Source organism: Propithecus coquereli, unplaced genomic scaffold (assembly GCF_000956105.1).
Source record: "Propithecus coquereli isolate 6110/MARCELLA unplaced genomic scaffold, Pcoq_1.0 Scaffold81, whole genome shotgun sequence".
Lineage (NCBI taxonomy): Eukaryota > Metazoa > Chordata > Mammalia > Primates > Indriidae > Propithecus > Propithecus coquereli.
Window position 1 is genome coordinate 6,190,926 of NW_012154285.1, and position 17,675 is coordinate 6,208,600.

The following is a 17,675-nucleotide window of genomic DNA, read 5'->3' on the forward strand; positions in this document are numbered from 1 at the left end:
GGTGGAACAAGGCTTTGAAAGATCTAAAATAATTCAAATAAATTATTAGTGATTTAATAAAGAATTTGCTTTAGCAGATTAAATTTTGACTTGTGATGGCAAAAGAAAAAACAATTCATTTTCTAGAAAGTGTCTTTTTTGGGGTCTGAAGATCCCAAAAGAGAACCTGATTAGCCAGCAACAACCACATCGGGTCTACAGAATTGCCCCTAGTCCATGCCCATCACCAAACATCAATTAAATACAGCCTGTGCAAACTGCAGGAGATTAGTTCAGATTTGGTTGAGTAACTTTCTCCTGGCATAAAAGAACTAGGCTCATTGACTAACTGATGACTAACTAGCTCATTCCAGATTTCACTGGATATCAGATCTAGTGTTTGGTTTTGTTTGCAATATTTACTATCTATCCACACTTGAATGGGCATGGGGTCCAAGGCCAACTTTTCCTTTCAAATAGAAATGTTATGGGAAGGTAATTAGAAAACTCACTAGTTCTTCAAATACAGTATTTACCATACGACAGGCTGTTTCAAACCAATGAACATCCATCCAAAAGATGAAGCCAGACGTTAGCAGTGAGTGAACACATTGGGGAGAAAGATTCTGCTCAACATCACAGTACTACAATGTCTCAAAAGCATGGGTACACAAACAGCTATTCTCTAAAACCAATGGAAATTTTAGCTCAAAAGTTTCAGATCTTATTCCAAGGAGAGTATGTCAGAAAATGGAATAAATGTAATGTTTTTTCCATATGTTAAATCATGACGTACTCATCAGAAATATACAATCATAATGAACTTTTCACCTAAGCCTTTAACAAACTGGAAAACTGCTGAAATGTATACAAGTTGCATAAAAGCCAGCATGATGTATCAACGGTGCTTTTTCATGCATTGTCAGTCCTAGTTAAGATAATTAGACAAGCCAAATGACAGGTCATAACCGAAATCATAAATCAGTATCTTTTCCAATTAAATTACAGATGAACTTCTTAAAAAAGTTTTCCAAAACATAGCAATTACACCATTTTTTATTTAAAACACATAATCCACAAAAAGCTTAAAGTGATAATGTGGAAAATTAAGACCAGACTTATGTGTTTTATAAAAATAAATGCCTTTAATTGTGTACACCCTCCTATCATTCGTGAACCTTTATGACAGGAGCAAGCCTTCAGGGAGAAAGCATAAATTGTAGGTTAAAGGTGATAGGAGGATGCCTGTTGCTGCTTAAGTCCTATTCTTATTAACATAATGTTAAAACTTACTTGTTTTTAAAAGGAGGATACAGAAGCCTTGAAAAGCAGTAATATCTCAAAGTAGAGGTTTGCCAGAAATCTGTAAATTATTAAACAACTCAATTTTGCCTAGACTTGTTCATGCAAGGTATCTAAATTAAACAAAAAAATGAAAATCTTTACATTCTTTGTCATTCAAAAAGTTTAAAGAGGTTTAAAAAAATGAAACGTCCATGTAGTTGTAATTGCATTTTCATAGTGGTACACTTTCCAATGTATGAATAAATCTAAATTTATCTCCTACTCTAAAAAAACTGAAATACCAATGGGAAAACTAAATGATGATACAGGAGTTCTGAGAAATGTGTGGAACAAATCTAACATCTTAATGAAACTGGTATTTTATCTCTGGGTCATGACACTAAAAAAAATAAAAAATAAAAACAAAACTGGTATTCACTAAAGGTGTATTTTGAAAAAAACAATATGAGGTGATCCATTAACTCTGTAAGAAAAGCAAGTGAAAATTTTATTTAAAATTCTATTTCAATTACGTATAATTTTAGTGTTTTAGACAGCTAAATTGACCTACATAAAATTCTCTAATCACAAAACTAAGATTTTTTCCTTATTATTCTTATAAATTCTGTTTAATTTTATACAAATACTTTCCATTTTCATTTTACCATTCTGTTTACATTGATTTCTAGAGTCGGAATCATGTCTAAAACAGATCTAATATTACACGATTTCAACCACTTAAAATACAGCATGATGTAGAAACACAGTATCATAACAAATAGCATCAAAAATATGTAATGCCAGTAACCCCCAGAGCAAGGAGTGGAGCAGAATGTTTTCATGCTGGAGAATGCTTTTATGCTTTTACTATGGTAAAATTTTCTTGCCATGTCTTAGGCAGGCTATCCCAAATGATAATACTAATGAGAAAGAGGAGAAAGGTACCTTTCTCCACAGAAGATGCTGTGCCATTATGTACATCATCACATTTTAGTTACAGCAGGAGAGATGTGAAGACAGAGGAATTCCAGGTACAGAGGTAGAAATTATTTGCCAAGATTTATACAGCATAGCTCAGGGAAAGAAATGGGTTCATCTTTTCTTTTAGATTCTTTACTCTCAATGTCATAAAGGGACAGATTATTCTTGGAACGAGTATCTTTTCAGAGCTTTAAAACAAATTAAGAATTGTCACACACACTGAAAAAGACAAACGAAGTGCTTCCTACCATACATTGCATGTGTCTGCTCATGAGCTCCGTACTGAGTTGCTGACGAAGATACTAAACCAGGCTGCGCGTGTGTTGGTGGTGCCATCATTCTAGCATTACCCTGTATTACAGGACTATAGACATGAGGATGCTGTTTTCAAACAAAAAGTAAAGGAAAAAAACATTAAAATATAGAATAGAGCCAAGCAGATTATAGTTAGATTTTTTTTTTTTTTTTTTTTTTAAAGCTCCCCTGTGTTGCCTGGGCTAGAGTGCCGTGATGTCATCCTAGCTCACAGCAACCTCAAACTCCTGGGCTCAAGCGATCCTCCTGCCTCAGCCTCCCGAGTAGCTGGGACTACAAGCATGCGCCACCATGCCTGGCTAATTTTTTCTATATATTTTTAGTTGTCCAATTAATTTCTTTCTAATTTTAGTACAGACGGGGTCTCGCTCTTGATCAGGCTGGTTTCGAACTCCTGAGCTCAAACAATCCACCCGCCTCGGCCTCCCAGAGAGCTAGGATTACAGGCGTGAGCCACCACGCCCGGCCTATAGTTAGATTTTTAACTTCATGGTTTCCAAAAACAACAGAAAATTTAAAAACCTCTCGTGGCTGCTTCCTTTGAAACTCTTTGTTGATCGGTAAACTTTGAATATATACTTAAAAGGGCCCCCAAGTCCTTAGCTATCGGCCCCATCAAAATACAATGCAAAAAATATAAAGGAAAATTCATTTACTTTACTAAAACTTAAGATTTTTTAAATGGAACAAAATATGAAGAGGCCGTATCAGTCTTACCTGAGACTGATAATGTGGCACATGTTGAACAAGTGGCTGATTTGGAAACTGCTGAGGACTATAGGCAACGTACTGTGTGGAGTAAGCTGGTGGGGTGGCTACAATCGGTGGGCCTGCTGCTGAGGCTGGGTGCATCATGGTGCTCTGATGATGCTGGTCTTGCCGCTGCTGGGGCATATTTGGTACTGTAGAGAAAAGATGACATTATTATAAAACACTATCTCCTTAGCATAAGGCACATACTGACATGGTCTATGAGGCTCTGTGTGATTTGCTCCTCCTGCCTGCTCCTTCGATGCTATCTCATACCACTCCCACCACTCAGGGATGTTTTCCTATCACACACGCTAGTCCTCAGCCTCAAACACAGTCCTCGACTCCCAGCTGGGATAATTCTCTTTCTTCAGGTGTCAGCTTGAAAGCAACTTCCTCAGAGAGACCCTCTATGATGACCCTCAGACTTTTTAAAAAAAAAAAAAAATTGATCATTTTAATGCTTTAATAATTACAGTTTACTCCTTAGTACAAATACAGTTCTCCCCACTCCAACACACACACAAGTTCTTTAGCTCAGAGAATGAAGACACCATTTAACCAGGCAAAAGCTATTATTTATATAAATACCTCTAATTCTTCCTCTGTGAGGGACCCTCAGACTTGATCAAGTCCCTGAAATAAACTCTCATAGCACTAAAAAATGACTTTTCCTTCATACCACTTCTGAGATAATCCCTGTTTACTTTTTATCTCTGCCATAAGAAAAGGGGGGAGGGATTGTGCCTGTTTTATATACCAAATTATGGCACTTGCTAGAGAAGGGCACTGGGTTCACTTTGAGAAAAACAAAAGCATGATAAAAAACCAAACCAGATCCAACACTAACCTTACTTTCATCTTCCTTAATTTCCAACCACTAAATCCTTATACAACTTCTCACTGTTTCTCAAACCAGTAGCACACAGCACAACGCAGCATGTAAGTTTCTAAATAACAGTTCTTTTAAAACTTACTGTCTTGTATTATTCGACACATATTTCTACCTGCAAGGTCCTCTCCCTGTTAAAACTCTAGCTAAGAACTCAGCAACTGTCATTGCTTATGTGAGATCTCAACTAGTCCCCCCAGCAAGAGCAAGGTGCATCTTCTGTGTGCCTTTTCCTTATGTCCATTACAGAATCTACTGTTGTTGCCTAGTGTCATGTCAACCAAGCCACCTGCGGGAAGGAATCGTGTAATGACTGTTTACAAGGTATGAGGCACAATGAATATATAACCTGGTGTGTTTATAAAATCAATGGAACTGATTATACAAGTAACTGCAAACTTCATGGCAGAATTTGGTTTCTATTTTAAATATTTAAAATCCCTGGCTAAACATTTAATGACGGTTGCTTAAATTTAGGAAAGCTAATAATATACTATCTAATATTTTATTTATTTAGAAAAGAAAATTTGAAAACAGAAGAAAGCAATACAGTAAAATGCTTTTCTGTTTGATCTGGAAAGCACACACATTGAAAAAGCACCACATTTGGCAGAGAAAAGGCCAACCCAAACTCAAATATCACTTTTATCAAATGACAGTTACCTAATTAAGCTCACTAACTGAGCTTGACTTGTTCACTATTACTTTTTTTTTTATTGAGACAGGGTCTTGTTCTGTTGCCTGCACTAGAGTGCAGTGATGCCATCATAGCTCACTGCAACCTCAGATTCCCGGGCTTAAGTGATCCTCCCGCCTTAGCCTCTTGAGGAGCTGAGACTACCGGTGTGTGCCACTTCATCCAGCTAATTTTTCTATTTTTGGTACAGATGGGGTCTTGCTCTTGCTCAGGCTGGTCTCAAACTGCTAATAAGCTCAAGTGATCCTCCCGCCTCCGCCTCCCAAAGCGCTAGGATTACAGGCATGAGCCACCGTGTCTGGCCTGTTACTACTTTTGTTACTTATTACCTTCACACATATATATATAAGAAATAACCAAAAAGCTAATCAAGTATACTCTTTTCTAAAAATCAAAAACTTCTAATTACTTGGTGCTTTGGTCTGGATATGGTTTATTTGTCCCCAGGAAATCTCACATTGAAATTTGATCCCCAGTGTGGCAGTGTTGGGAGTGGGAGGTGTGTGGGTCATGGGGGTGGATCCCTCATGAATGGCTTGGTGCCCTTCTGTGATGGTAGTGAGTTCTCATTCTTTCCAGGAGACTGGCTTGGTTGGGAGAGGGGGTGGAAAGGAGTGGGTTGTTGTAAGGCCAGGTTGCTCCCCATGTTTTGTCCCCCTTTGCATGTGTCTGCTTCCCCTGTGACCTTCTCAATATAATACATCTCTAGCAACATTGATCAAGAAAAAAGGGGGAGAAGACACAAACTACCAATATTGGAAATGGAATACAGAACATCACTATAGATCCTATAGACATTAAAAAGGAAATATTATGAATTTTATGCTGCTAAATTTTACAAGTTAGATGAAATGGCCAGGATTGAACTGACACCAAAACCATATGAAAACATTACAAGAAAAGAAAATTATAGACCAATATCCCCCCCGACCATGAACATAGATAAAAGCCTTCCTAGGGCTGGGGATGGTGGCTCACATCTGTAAATCCTAGCACTCTGGGAGGCCGAGGCGGGAAGTCTGCTTTAGGTCAGGAATTCAAGACCACCCTGAGCAAGAGTGAGACTCTGTCTCTACTAAACGATAGAAAAATTAGCCAGATGCAATGGTGTGTGCCTATAGTCTCAGTTACTCAGGAGGCTGAGGCAGGAGGATCACCTGAGCCCAGGAGTTTGAAGTTGCAGTGAGCTACTCTGATGCCACTGCACTCTAGCCTGGGCAACAGAGTGAAACCCTGTCTCAAGAAACAAACAAATAAACCTCCCTAATAAAATATTATCAAATCAAATTCAGGAATATATAAAAAAGGATACTACACCATGACTGAGTGGGGTCCCAGTAAGGCTGGTTCAGCATTCAAAAATCAATCAATGTAATCCTTCAAAGTAACAGAACAGAGCAGAAAAACCATATGACAGTCTTAATAGATGCTTAAAAAAGTATTTGGCATAATTCAACAACCATTCATGATTTTTTAGAAAAATACTCTCTGCAAATGAGGAATTGAAACCACACCTAAGACTATGCTTAACAGCGAAAAACAATGCTTCACCCCTAAGAACAGGAATATGGCAAGATCTCATTACTTCTATTTAGTAATGTGCTGGAAGACCTAGCCAGTATGGTGAGGCACAAAAAAGTTAGACATAGTGGTTGGATCATGATTGTATACATACTACGTGAGAGTAAAAAGGGCTATCAGAAACAATAAATGGGTCACTAATGTGGCAAGATACAAGGTCAATATTCAAAAAAATCAAGTGCAAGTCTATATACCAGTAAATAAATGCTGCAAATTTTAAAATTACACAATATGAAATATTAAGGGATACATTTAAGAAAACATGCACAAAATCAACAGAATGAAAACTACAACATGCTGGTGAAATTGAGGACAAATAAATGGAGGTACATGATGAAATCAATGAAGATTTTATATTGTTAAGATATTCACCATCTCCCAAGAACTGATACACAGATTCAATGTGTGATCCTAAACTGATTCTAAAATTTATTTGGAAATGCAAAGAACTTAGGATAACTAAAACAATTTTGACAAAGAAGAATAAAGCTAGGAGACTTATATGACCTGACTTTAAGATTTACTATAAAGTAACAGGAAGTGAGAACTAGCATGAGGATACAAAGATCAATACAACAAAATAGTTTACACAAGGACTACACATACATATACGGTCAACCGGATTCTATAAAGACATCAAGATAATTTCATGGAGAAAACAGAGGCTGGTGTCAGAAAAATTGGATATATTTATGGGGATGAAAATGAATCTCAAGGCTGGGCACAGTGGCTCTTGCCTGCACTTCTAGCACTCTGGGAGGCTGAGGCAGGAGGATCGCTTGAGCTCAGGAGTTTGAGACCAACCTGAGCAAAGAGTGAGACCCCTGTCTCTACTAAAAATAGAAAAATTAGCTGAGGGTGGTGTTGTGTGCCTGTAGTCCCAGCTACTCGGGAGGCTGAGGCAGGAGGATCACTTGAGCCTGGAAGTTTGAGGTTGCTGTGAGCTAAGCTGATGCCACTGCACTCTAGCCTGGGCGACAAAGAGAGACTGTCTCAAAAAAAAAAAAGAAAAGAAATCTCAATGTTTACTTCATGCCCTATACAAAATGAAATCAATCATACACTTAATTATATAGGCTAAAACTATTAAACTTCTAGAAGAAAACATAAAAATATTCATAACCGGAGGTAGGTAAAGCATTCTTGTTATGATACAAAAAAACAAGCTTAAGTCAAAAACTTGACAAATGGGGTTTCATCAACATAGACTCTTCAAAGAAACCAATCTGGTCAAAAAGAAGCCACAGATTGGGAGAAAACATTCATACTATCTATACAGGATAAAGGACTTTAACCAGAATATATAAATGTTAAAATTCATTGAAAGAAAAGAAATTGAAAAATTATTTAATATAAAACTTTAAAAACCCATAGGAGAAAATCTTTGCAACCTCAGAGTATGAAAACACAGGAAACAAAAGCACTACCATACCAAAACCCCTGATAAAATGGACTCCAAAATTTACAACTTTTGCTTGTTCAAAGACACTTTTTTTTTTTTTTTTTTAGGAGATAGGGGTCTCACTGTTGCTCAGGTTGAATTTGAACTCCTGTGCTCAAGGGATCCTCCCAAATAGCTGGGACTATAGGTGTGTGTCACTGTACCCAGTCAAAGACAGTTTAAAAAATGAAAACCTAAGCCACAAGTTGTGAGAACATACAACGAAAGACATAAATCTGATGAAGGACTTATAATGAGGAAAATCTCTGCACTGTGATATATAGTAATTTCTAGGGCATACGATGTTAAAAAAAAAAAAAAAAAGAAAGAAAAGAAACCAGGAAGCAGAACAGTACATATAGTATGTTTCCTTTTGTGTATGATGGGAGAAAAATCAAGACGAATGTCAACATGTGTGCCTAGACAATGTAATGAGGAAAAATCTTTTCAACAAATAGTGCTGCCTTGCTCTTCTTGTTTCAACAGGGGGTCCGTTCATCTGTGGCGAACGTATCCGGTTCTTGCACTGTGGACCTGTATCTTGTTCTTACTCTGTAGACCTATCTTGTCCTTCCTCAATAAACTTCATTTCACACTTGGAAAAAAAAATTAGTGCTGGGACAGTGAGTATCCACATGCAAAAGAATAAATTTGGACCACTACCCTCCTACCATACACAAAATTAACTCATCATTAGCAGACCACAGACCTATATGTTAAGAGTTAAACTATGAATATAAAACTTCTAGAAGACATGGTAAGTGTAAATCTCTGTGACCTTGAGTTAGGCAATGGTTTTTTAGATATGACAGCAAAAGCATAAGCAACACAAGACAAAAATAAATTGAACTTCGTCAAAATTAAAAACTTGTGTGTTGCAAAGGACACAATCAAGCAAGACAACCTATAAAATGCAAGAAAATATTTATAAATCACATATCTGGTAAAAGATCTGTATCGGAATATATAAAGATTTCTTATAACTAAGTAATTAAAAGAAAAATAATTGAACTAAAAACCAGGTCAAGTATTTGAATAGACATTTCTCCAAATAAGATATATAAATGGCCAATAAACACATAAAAAGATGTTCAAGATTACTCTTTAAGGAAATGCAAATCAAAATCACAATGAGATACCACTTCATAACCACAAAGCAAAGACAATATCAAGTGCTGGTTAGGATGTGGAGAAACTGGAAAACTCATACATTACTGGTAGGAATGCAAAATGGTGCAGCTGCTTTGGAAAAGTCTGGCAGTTCCAACACAGCAATTACATTCCAAGAAAAATAAAAACCTAAGTCCATAGAAAACTTGCATGTGAATGTTCACAGTAGCGTTACTCATAGCCACAAGATGGAAACAACCCAAATGTTCATCAGCTGATGATAGATAAATGTGGTATACTCACACAATGGATTATTCAGCCATAAGAAAGAAGGAAGAACTGACACATGCCACAACACAGATGAACCTTGAGAACATACTAAGTGAAAGAAGCCTACAAAGGTTAGATATAGTATGATACCACTAATATGAAATCTCCAGAATAGGCACATCTATAAAGATAGTAGGTTAGTATGTCTAGGGTGTAGGGGGGGGGGGGGGAGAAAGAGGAGTAACTGCTAAAGGGTACAAAGTTTCTTTCTGTGGTGATAAAAACATTTTAAAATTGATTGTGGTGATGGCTATACAACTCTAAGACTACACTAAATCCCACAGAACTGTATACTTTATATGGGTGAATTTCATGATATGTGAATTATGTCTAGATAAAAGTATTTTTTAAAAAAATAAACATGTATATTTGCAAAAATAAACATTGTAAGGATAAATTTTTAATGATCACCTACTGACGACAGAAGTGATGATACACCTACTAGGATGGAAGTGATGAGGTAAGATACAGGTAGAAAAGATACAGGGATAGAAGCAGGACTTCTCTGAATGTACTGTTTTATATAATTTTCACTATAAAAGCACACATATTTTGCATATAAAAAATAAAATTAAATAATAAAAATACTATCTCTCAATATGCATAACTCAACCAAATTAACTAACTATTCATCAAGCGATTGACATAACTACTCAGTGACTAGAGAAGATAGTACTTTGCAAGTAAACCAGGGTACCAATTCCTCACCCTGAAAGAAATTTTTTATTCTGTAGTTTAACAATTAGACAATTTTGAAAATACTTTATACACTCTGTAGGAATATGTAAATAAAGAGGCCTCTAAGCTGGCCCCCAGTGGTATGATTCCTGGTTTTCAGTTCACTCCCACACTGTACCAAGGTCACATTGTGTGACCAACAGCACACAGCAGGACTGATGATATGCAACTTCCAAGGTTAGGTTGTGAAGCACACTCTAGTTTCCCTTTAGGGCTGTTTCTCTCTGAATATGCATTTTGGGAGAAGCCAGCTGCCACGTCACGACCAGGGCTATGGAGAAGTCTATGTGGCAAGGAACCTAATGAAGCTTCCTACCAACAGCTTTAAATTAACCCTTAAGATAACTGCAAGCCTAGCCAATACTGTGCCTGCAACTTTGTAAGAGACTGGAGGCAGAATCATTCAGCCAAGCTGTTCCTGAATTCCTGACCTACAGAAACTATGTGAAATAACAAATGTTTGTTGTTTTAGGTAGCTAAGGTCTGTGATCATTTGTCATGCAACATTATAGTACACTTATTATTTTTAATAACCAAAGTTTCAGTGTAAGAGAATAAGAGATGCAAGCACAAAGTAATAGTAAAAATCCTGCAATGTTAACTTGAATTGGAAATATCAATATGAATTTCTGAATGAAGAAAGTGACACTTCCTAGTTTAGTCCGCAGAAAAGGCCCAGAAGCAACAATTTAACGGCAACTAGCAAATCCAATGACCAGATAGTGGTTTCCAAATACTATTACCCAGCAAAAGCAATCAGAGTTCCTTGGAGGAATAACTAATCCAGGCGAGAAAAGATTTACCTGAGACATCAGAAAGGAAGGAAGCTATCTAAGACAAACGAGGAGTATCAGAAGGACACAGAAGCCAACTTAAAGAGATTCCCATGGATCTAAGGTGAGACAATGGGAGCAACAAAAAGAATAAATGACATGGTGAATATATAAAAATCCATGCGTTCGTAATACTTTTAAAAACAAGAATAAATAAATGATAGGAATGAGAAAGTGACAGAGAAAAACACACACTCTTTAAAAAAAACAAAACTTCACTGGCACTACTGGGAAGGGACAAGGGCACCAACTTCTCACTCCGAAAACTAGAATGAATTGAGAACGTATCCTGCCTACCCTATACAAATGATTTCAGGATAACCAAATGCCCTAGCTGAAAAGAACGATCCTTTACAGACTGATTCTAATAAATGGAGAAGAAAACACAAATGCTAGGAACTCAGAAATCACCATTTTCAAACTGCTAATTATAGAGGTTTTCAAAGTTTATGGTCCTGGATCAGCAGCATGACTTGGAAACTGGGTTTATAAATTACACTAGAAATGCAAATTCTCAGGGTATGCCCCAAATGTACTGAATCAGAAACTCTGGAGATGGTGTCAAACAATCTTGTGTTTTTAAGCTCTTCCTAAGTAACTCTGATGCACACTAAAATTTGAGAACCGGCCCTAATTTAAAAAGCGATGTTACGCATTAAATTAATAATGAATTAGATAAATGATTAACAGAAAACTTTTTAATGGGGGAGGTGGAATGGGGAATCGTGGTATCACCACTTGAGCCCTTAACCAATCTTACTATAACTAGAAGTAGGATATATATTGTGTGCTCTCCTGTGTGATACAAGACAGAGCACACAGAACCGTTCAGTATTTGTTTACTGCCGCCCCACAAAGTTGAACCTGAATATAATCAATGGTATCGCAAGAAGAAAACAGACAATTCTAGAATGGGGAACATACTTTCTAACAATTGATTTTTTTTTTTCCTTTTGCCATAAATCAATAGCATGGGGGGGGAAAGCAGGGGAACTAGAAAGAGGTGTAATAAATATAACAGTTTATTGATTTGGGTTTTTTTTCCCTTTTTATTTTTCCCCTTCCCCTCCCCCCATGCCTAGATTAATCTCTATAACTAGATTACAAGGATTACTTTACAATATCTATGACAGAGTTCTTTCAACAGGTTCAAGCATTAGAAGGCAAAGAAAAAGATTCATATTTACGAAAAAAAAAGTTTTAGTTGGCATTCACAAAATCACAATTACTTCAAAAAATGAGGAAATCTTATTAATTTGAGAAAGTAAATTTTTATTTCAAATGGATAATTAGTGGGCACTGAGAAATGTCTTTTCTATATAAATTATTCTACTTCCTACTGTTTCTCAATAAAATGATAGCAATTAATTGCTCTAAATTAACTGGCAAAGAGGAAATAATTTGGCATTTTCCGACATTAAAAGACTTCTTTTTAAGATAAATATGTTTTACGAAGCAGATTAATGGGTGGCAGAAAGATTAAAAAGGAAGATAGAAATAAAAAAGTAAAAAAGAAAATAAAAAAAATATGATGTGTTTTTATCTACGAAATCTCTTTAACCCCACAGGTATAATCTAGTTTATACCACTAGATTACACAACTCCCTCATTTTAAAGATAAGGGATTATCCCTCTAATAGGATTTTGACATTGGTTTCTGAAGTGAGCTGCCTCTTTGTTTCAAAAGAAATGCTGGAATTGGGGAAATAACTGTAGGTTAGAGTAAAGCAAGATCAACAATCTAGTAAAACTAATTTAGCAAAGCTTTTTTTTTTTTTTTAAGTTTCACCTCAACTTTAAATTCAGATTTCAGATTGAAAACTTCAGATTTCAATTCTTCCCTTTTTTTTTTTTTTTTTTGGAGAGACAGGGGTCTCACTATATTGCTCAAGCTGGTCTTCAACTCCTGGCCTCAAGCAGTCTTCCCACCTCAGCCTCCCAAAGTGCTGGGATTACACTGCACCTGGTCTATTTATTCATCATAAACTGAGTTACTTAATTCATGCAGCATGCAGGCTACGAGCAAACATACAGGCAGGATTATTCTCACCTTTACCTGCTCTATATGTCTTGGCTTGATTCACGGGCATGGGCGTCATGGGTATTGGGTATAAAGGCTGGAGGGAATTAAAAATATACACATTAACATTAGGCTCTTACGATAAGAGGTATTCTATCACTATCTCTTAGTTTGATATTGCTTATATTGCTAGAGAGCTACCTATGAGAAGGTTTCCTGATTCTCTATGAATTATTAAAAAACAAAATCATACCAATAGCTAAAAGGACAAACCCAAACTACAGTAAATCTAAATCAGCTTTCTCATCAGAAAATATTCTCAGATTTAGATCCTTACACCAACAACACACAAAAACACTGCATGCCTCCCTCTCTCAAATACTTCTGTATACCATCACACCCTCAAGTCACTGCAAGCAGAAAAGCGCTTGTATCAAATATAAATGACTGGGGAAGATAGGTAAACATCAAATTCTATGACTTACTTGCACTCCTGGGCTCACTGGGACTGGATACATCATATTTGGTGCAAAACAAACAGGCTGAGTATAAACTGGAGTTGGCTGCTGATGACCCACCATAGATGGGCTAGGTTGTGCTTGAGGCCGAGGGGAAGTTGGGGTGGTAGAAGGCTTTGGCTACAAAAACAAAAATAAAACTCAACTATCTCAAGGTAACAAGTTAACTATTATGGCAATTTGAAGACTGATTTTCCCAGTCTAAGTTTTACTCACTTTTAACTAGTCGTTTTTATTGAAAAAAAACATAGAAAATAAATTTTCATGTTTTGAATAAAAGGAAAATGCTTTTCCAGAAACAAAGCAAAATTTGCCAATTAAAACATATTATTATTTACAATAGTGGCAGTGATGTTTAAGGAACTGGAGAAAAGTGTTTTTAACCTACATATATCCTCCCGTATACTTTTAAATCATCTCTAGATTACACATAACACTAACATTAATGTCAATGCTATGTAAATAGTTGTTATATTGTATTGTGGTGAAATGATGACAAGGGAAAAAGTCTGTACATGTTCAGCACAGACACAACTGTCACAGGCTCACAGGCCTACCTACATTTTCTTCATTTTTTATTTAGAAACAGAATCTCATTCTGTCACCCAGGCTAGAGTGCAGAGGCATCACTATAGCTCACTACAACCTCCAACTCCTGGGCTCAAGCGATCCTCCTACCTCAGCGTCCCAAGTGGCTGGGACTACAGGTATGCATCACCACACCCAGCTAATTTCTCTATTTTTTTGTAGCGACGGGGTTTCGCTCTTGCTCAAGCTGGTCTTGAACTCCTGGCCTCCAGCGATCCTCCCACCTCACCTCCTGCGTTGGCCTCCCGAAGTGCTACGATTACAGGTGTGGACCACTTCACCTGGCCCTAACTACATTTTCAGCATATAGTTGGTTGAATCCATGGCTGCAAAACCCTCAGATGCAGAGGGTGTATCTATAAACCTCACAGCCTAGCTTGCCAAACATCTTCACTTTCCGAGTTAAAAAAAATTCAAAGACTTCCCCAAGATCAAATCTAATTGATAATAAAACAAGGATCTTTTATATGGCTAGAAAATATTCATTAATGACCATACAAGAAAAATAAAATTGTTTTTACCATACAACTGAATTTAGATGACAGGTATGGAAGAAGGAATGTTACCAATTATAATAATTTTTTTTTTTCAGAGACGAAGTTACCTCAAAGAAAGTGATAAACTTACCTGAGAAAAGGAACGTGGGTTGAACTCTTTTGCATTGGGATTCAATGTTGATTTCCTAACTTGCCTAAACCAGAAAAAAATACAAAGGCCAGTGAAATCTGCATGGTACTTATATTTCTCTTAAATCTTCCATAGCTGAAAATTTTTTAAAAACTGCTACTATATTCAAACTATTCTCACTAGAAGACCATTAATAATCCTCTTTATTAAAACACACACATTTATATTGCCCATTCCTTAATCTCATAAAGAAATTGCCATAGAAGGACAATTTTTTTAAAAAAAGTCTGAGTAATACACAATTGCTTCTCTCAAAGGCAATCAGCAAATACTTGAAAAGACAGCAGCTCCTTACAAAATATCCTTAACAAACCTTAATATACCAACTCTCTAGCATGCAGTAATTTTTATGTGACAAGGTATTTTCCGCATGACATACCTGGGGAAAAAATCATGGCTCTAATAAAAATGTTTGCCTCAAACTGAGCATAAGCAGCCCCCAATTTATCAGTAGGCTACATTCTAAAAGTTGAGCTGTAACTGGGTTGTCTGGTACCCAGAACACATAAACCAGTGGTGGTTAAACTCTGAGGTTAGCCCACAAAAGCCCATTTAATTGATAACATATTGGATGTGCAGAATTAAGTCTATTTTAAAAATCTAAACATTAACTAAAAAACATTGTTTCTGATGGAAAACACTTTGAATTCCAAGTAAGAGCACCAGATGCTTCTCTCTCTTCTTGGCAGTAGCAGTTCTGAGTCCTAGCAGCTAGGGTGACTACTGGGGTGGGGTGACTACTGACTGGAGTCTAGGGGAGCTAGGTCCCAAATGTTGGCAATTTTTCAACTCCAATACATTTACAGAAAAACTTTTCTTAATTTATGCCTAGTTTTCTTGCCCTGGGGTACAAAAATGGGGTGGGGGAAAGAGCAGTGCAGGGTATAATAACCTAATTTACTTAAGATGCTATTTGTTTAGACTAGCTGTTTGTAAATTAAGGGTTACGTATAAAGCAATCTAAGAGTCCAGAAAGACTGAGCTTGGAGGACCTGACCACCTTTTAAAAAAAAAAAAGTTAACTGAGTAACAGGATGTGCTAAGTTCCAGGTTTACTCACTCAGCTGCATCTTTCTTCTCTTCTTTATCATCTTTCTCTTGCTTACATGCTGGACTGGAAGTCTGAACCCCTTGGGATGTGACCTCAGGTCCCCTCTTGTGCTCCGTGTTACTAAGTATTGAAGGGGAAATGCTGGGGCTATTCGGCTTGCTGCTGCCACTGGTACAGTTGCTGCTGCTATTTTCAATGAAAGAATCCTTAGCACTTGGTTCGATTTTGTCTTTGATCAAATCTCTTGATTTTTCTCCATCTCTAGTTTTGTTTAATACTTGATCCATAGATTCAGAAGTAGAACTTGGCTGTAACTAAATAAAGGAAACAATTATACTTACAATTACACTTAAAATATTTTTAAATACTCTAGTATTTTTACCATAAGCACAAGCAAAGTAATAATATCTGTAGGTATGAAATGTTTTGAATAAGGCTTTTTTCATAATTTAAGAGCAAGGTTTTTATTGTAAGGCAACGATAACAGAATATCTATACAACACAACCAGAGTTATCAAAGCACTCAAATGTCTTAGGCCTCAAAAACTCAGTATTTACTGAGCGCCTACCACATGTCAGAAATTACACCTGCTGGTATAGAAAATATGAAATAGTTCCCATCCTCCTACACTTGCCATCTGAATGAGATCAGATGATTAACAAGATGTGGTAAAGCTATGAAATCCTATAGAAAAAGCAACCTATACAAAGGGAAGGCTTCTCAATGGGAGTGTCACCTTCTACCTCAGCCTTCCAAAGTGCTAGGATTACAGGCGCAAGCCACTATGTGTTCAGTGGAATACTGAGATTCTTATATGATTCAAAGAACAAGAAAATGTTGATAGCCAGTACAATGTAGGGTCATCTATATTTTGGTAATAAGAATTAACACGTACTGAATACATGCTATGTGCCAGGCACTACAATAAACACTTCACAGGCAGTATCTCATTTAGCTCTCACAGGAACGCTACGAAGCAGGCTCTACAATTATCCCATTTGGGCTTAGCGGAAGTAGGTAACAGGCGGCAATGTTATACACGTGGTGTATGGAGGCCAAAATTCAAACTCGGGTCTATTAACCTCTAAAACCCACACCATTAACCCGTAACAGATCAAATCACTGGCAATTCTTATACAAACAAAGCTACCAGCACTGTGCACATAGCTATATTAGAGCCTGTAGATGGCTCTCAAGGAAAAAGGTATATGCGTGGGGTAGGCGGGTGGGGAACGAAACCCACAGAATATTCTTATTTCAGTCTCAATAAAAGACTAGAGATTTCTGTGAACAAATGCAGTTCAGGGCAATGTGCATGTCATGAGGAGGCACTGATGATTCAGTCACTGAACTACATACTACACATTAGTTATCGTTAAAAGCATTGTTAGAAGCTTAAACACCAGATGCCAGCTCTGTCATTTACTAGCGATATGACCATGGGCAAATTATAATATTCAACTTTTTAAACATTTAAATTATAACATTTTACTTTTTTTTTGGAGATAGAATTTTTTTCTGTCACACCAGCTAGAGTGCAGTGGCATCATCATAGCTCACAGCAACCTCAAACTCCTGGGCTCAAGTGGTCCTCCTGCCTCAGCCTCCCAAGCAGCTAGGACTACAGGCACACACCACCATGTGTGGTTAATTTTTCTATTTTTTGTAGAGATGAGGTCTTGCTCTTGCTCAAGCTGGTCTCAAACTCCTCAGCTCAAGTGATCCTCCCACCTTGGCCTGCCAGAGTGCTAGGATTACAGGCATGAACCACCTTGCCCAGCCCTATTTAACTTCTTTTTGCCTCAGTTTCCTAATACATACTGCAGATAAAAACAAAACTTGCTTCGGGGGGCGGGGGGGCAAGGGCAACATATGTAAC

The 17,675-nt window shown here is 37.0% G+C and overlaps 1 protein-coding gene across 1 annotated transcript in view; it reads right to left on the bottom strand.

Annotated features, from left to right (window-relative positions):
• The window catches only part of ATXN2 (ataxin 2), a 128,396-nt gene that overhangs the window by 11,972 nt on the left and 98,749 nt on the right, over positions 1-17,675 (bottom strand). The window contains exons 16-21 of the mRNA XM_012663466.1: positions 15,805-16,109; positions 14,685-14,748; positions 13,437-13,589; positions 12,988-13,048; positions 3,277-3,461; positions 2,493-2,625 (exon numbers count right to left, since the gene is read on the bottom strand). Of these exons, the coding sequence (XP_012518920.1) occupies positions 2,493-2,625; positions 3,277-3,461; positions 12,988-13,048; positions 13,437-13,589; positions 14,685-14,748; positions 15,805-16,109 (901 nt within the window). The remainder of the gene's footprint in view (positions 1-2,492; positions 2,626-3,276; positions 3,462-12,987; positions 13,049-13,436; positions 13,590-14,684; positions 14,749-15,804; positions 16,110-17,675) is intronic.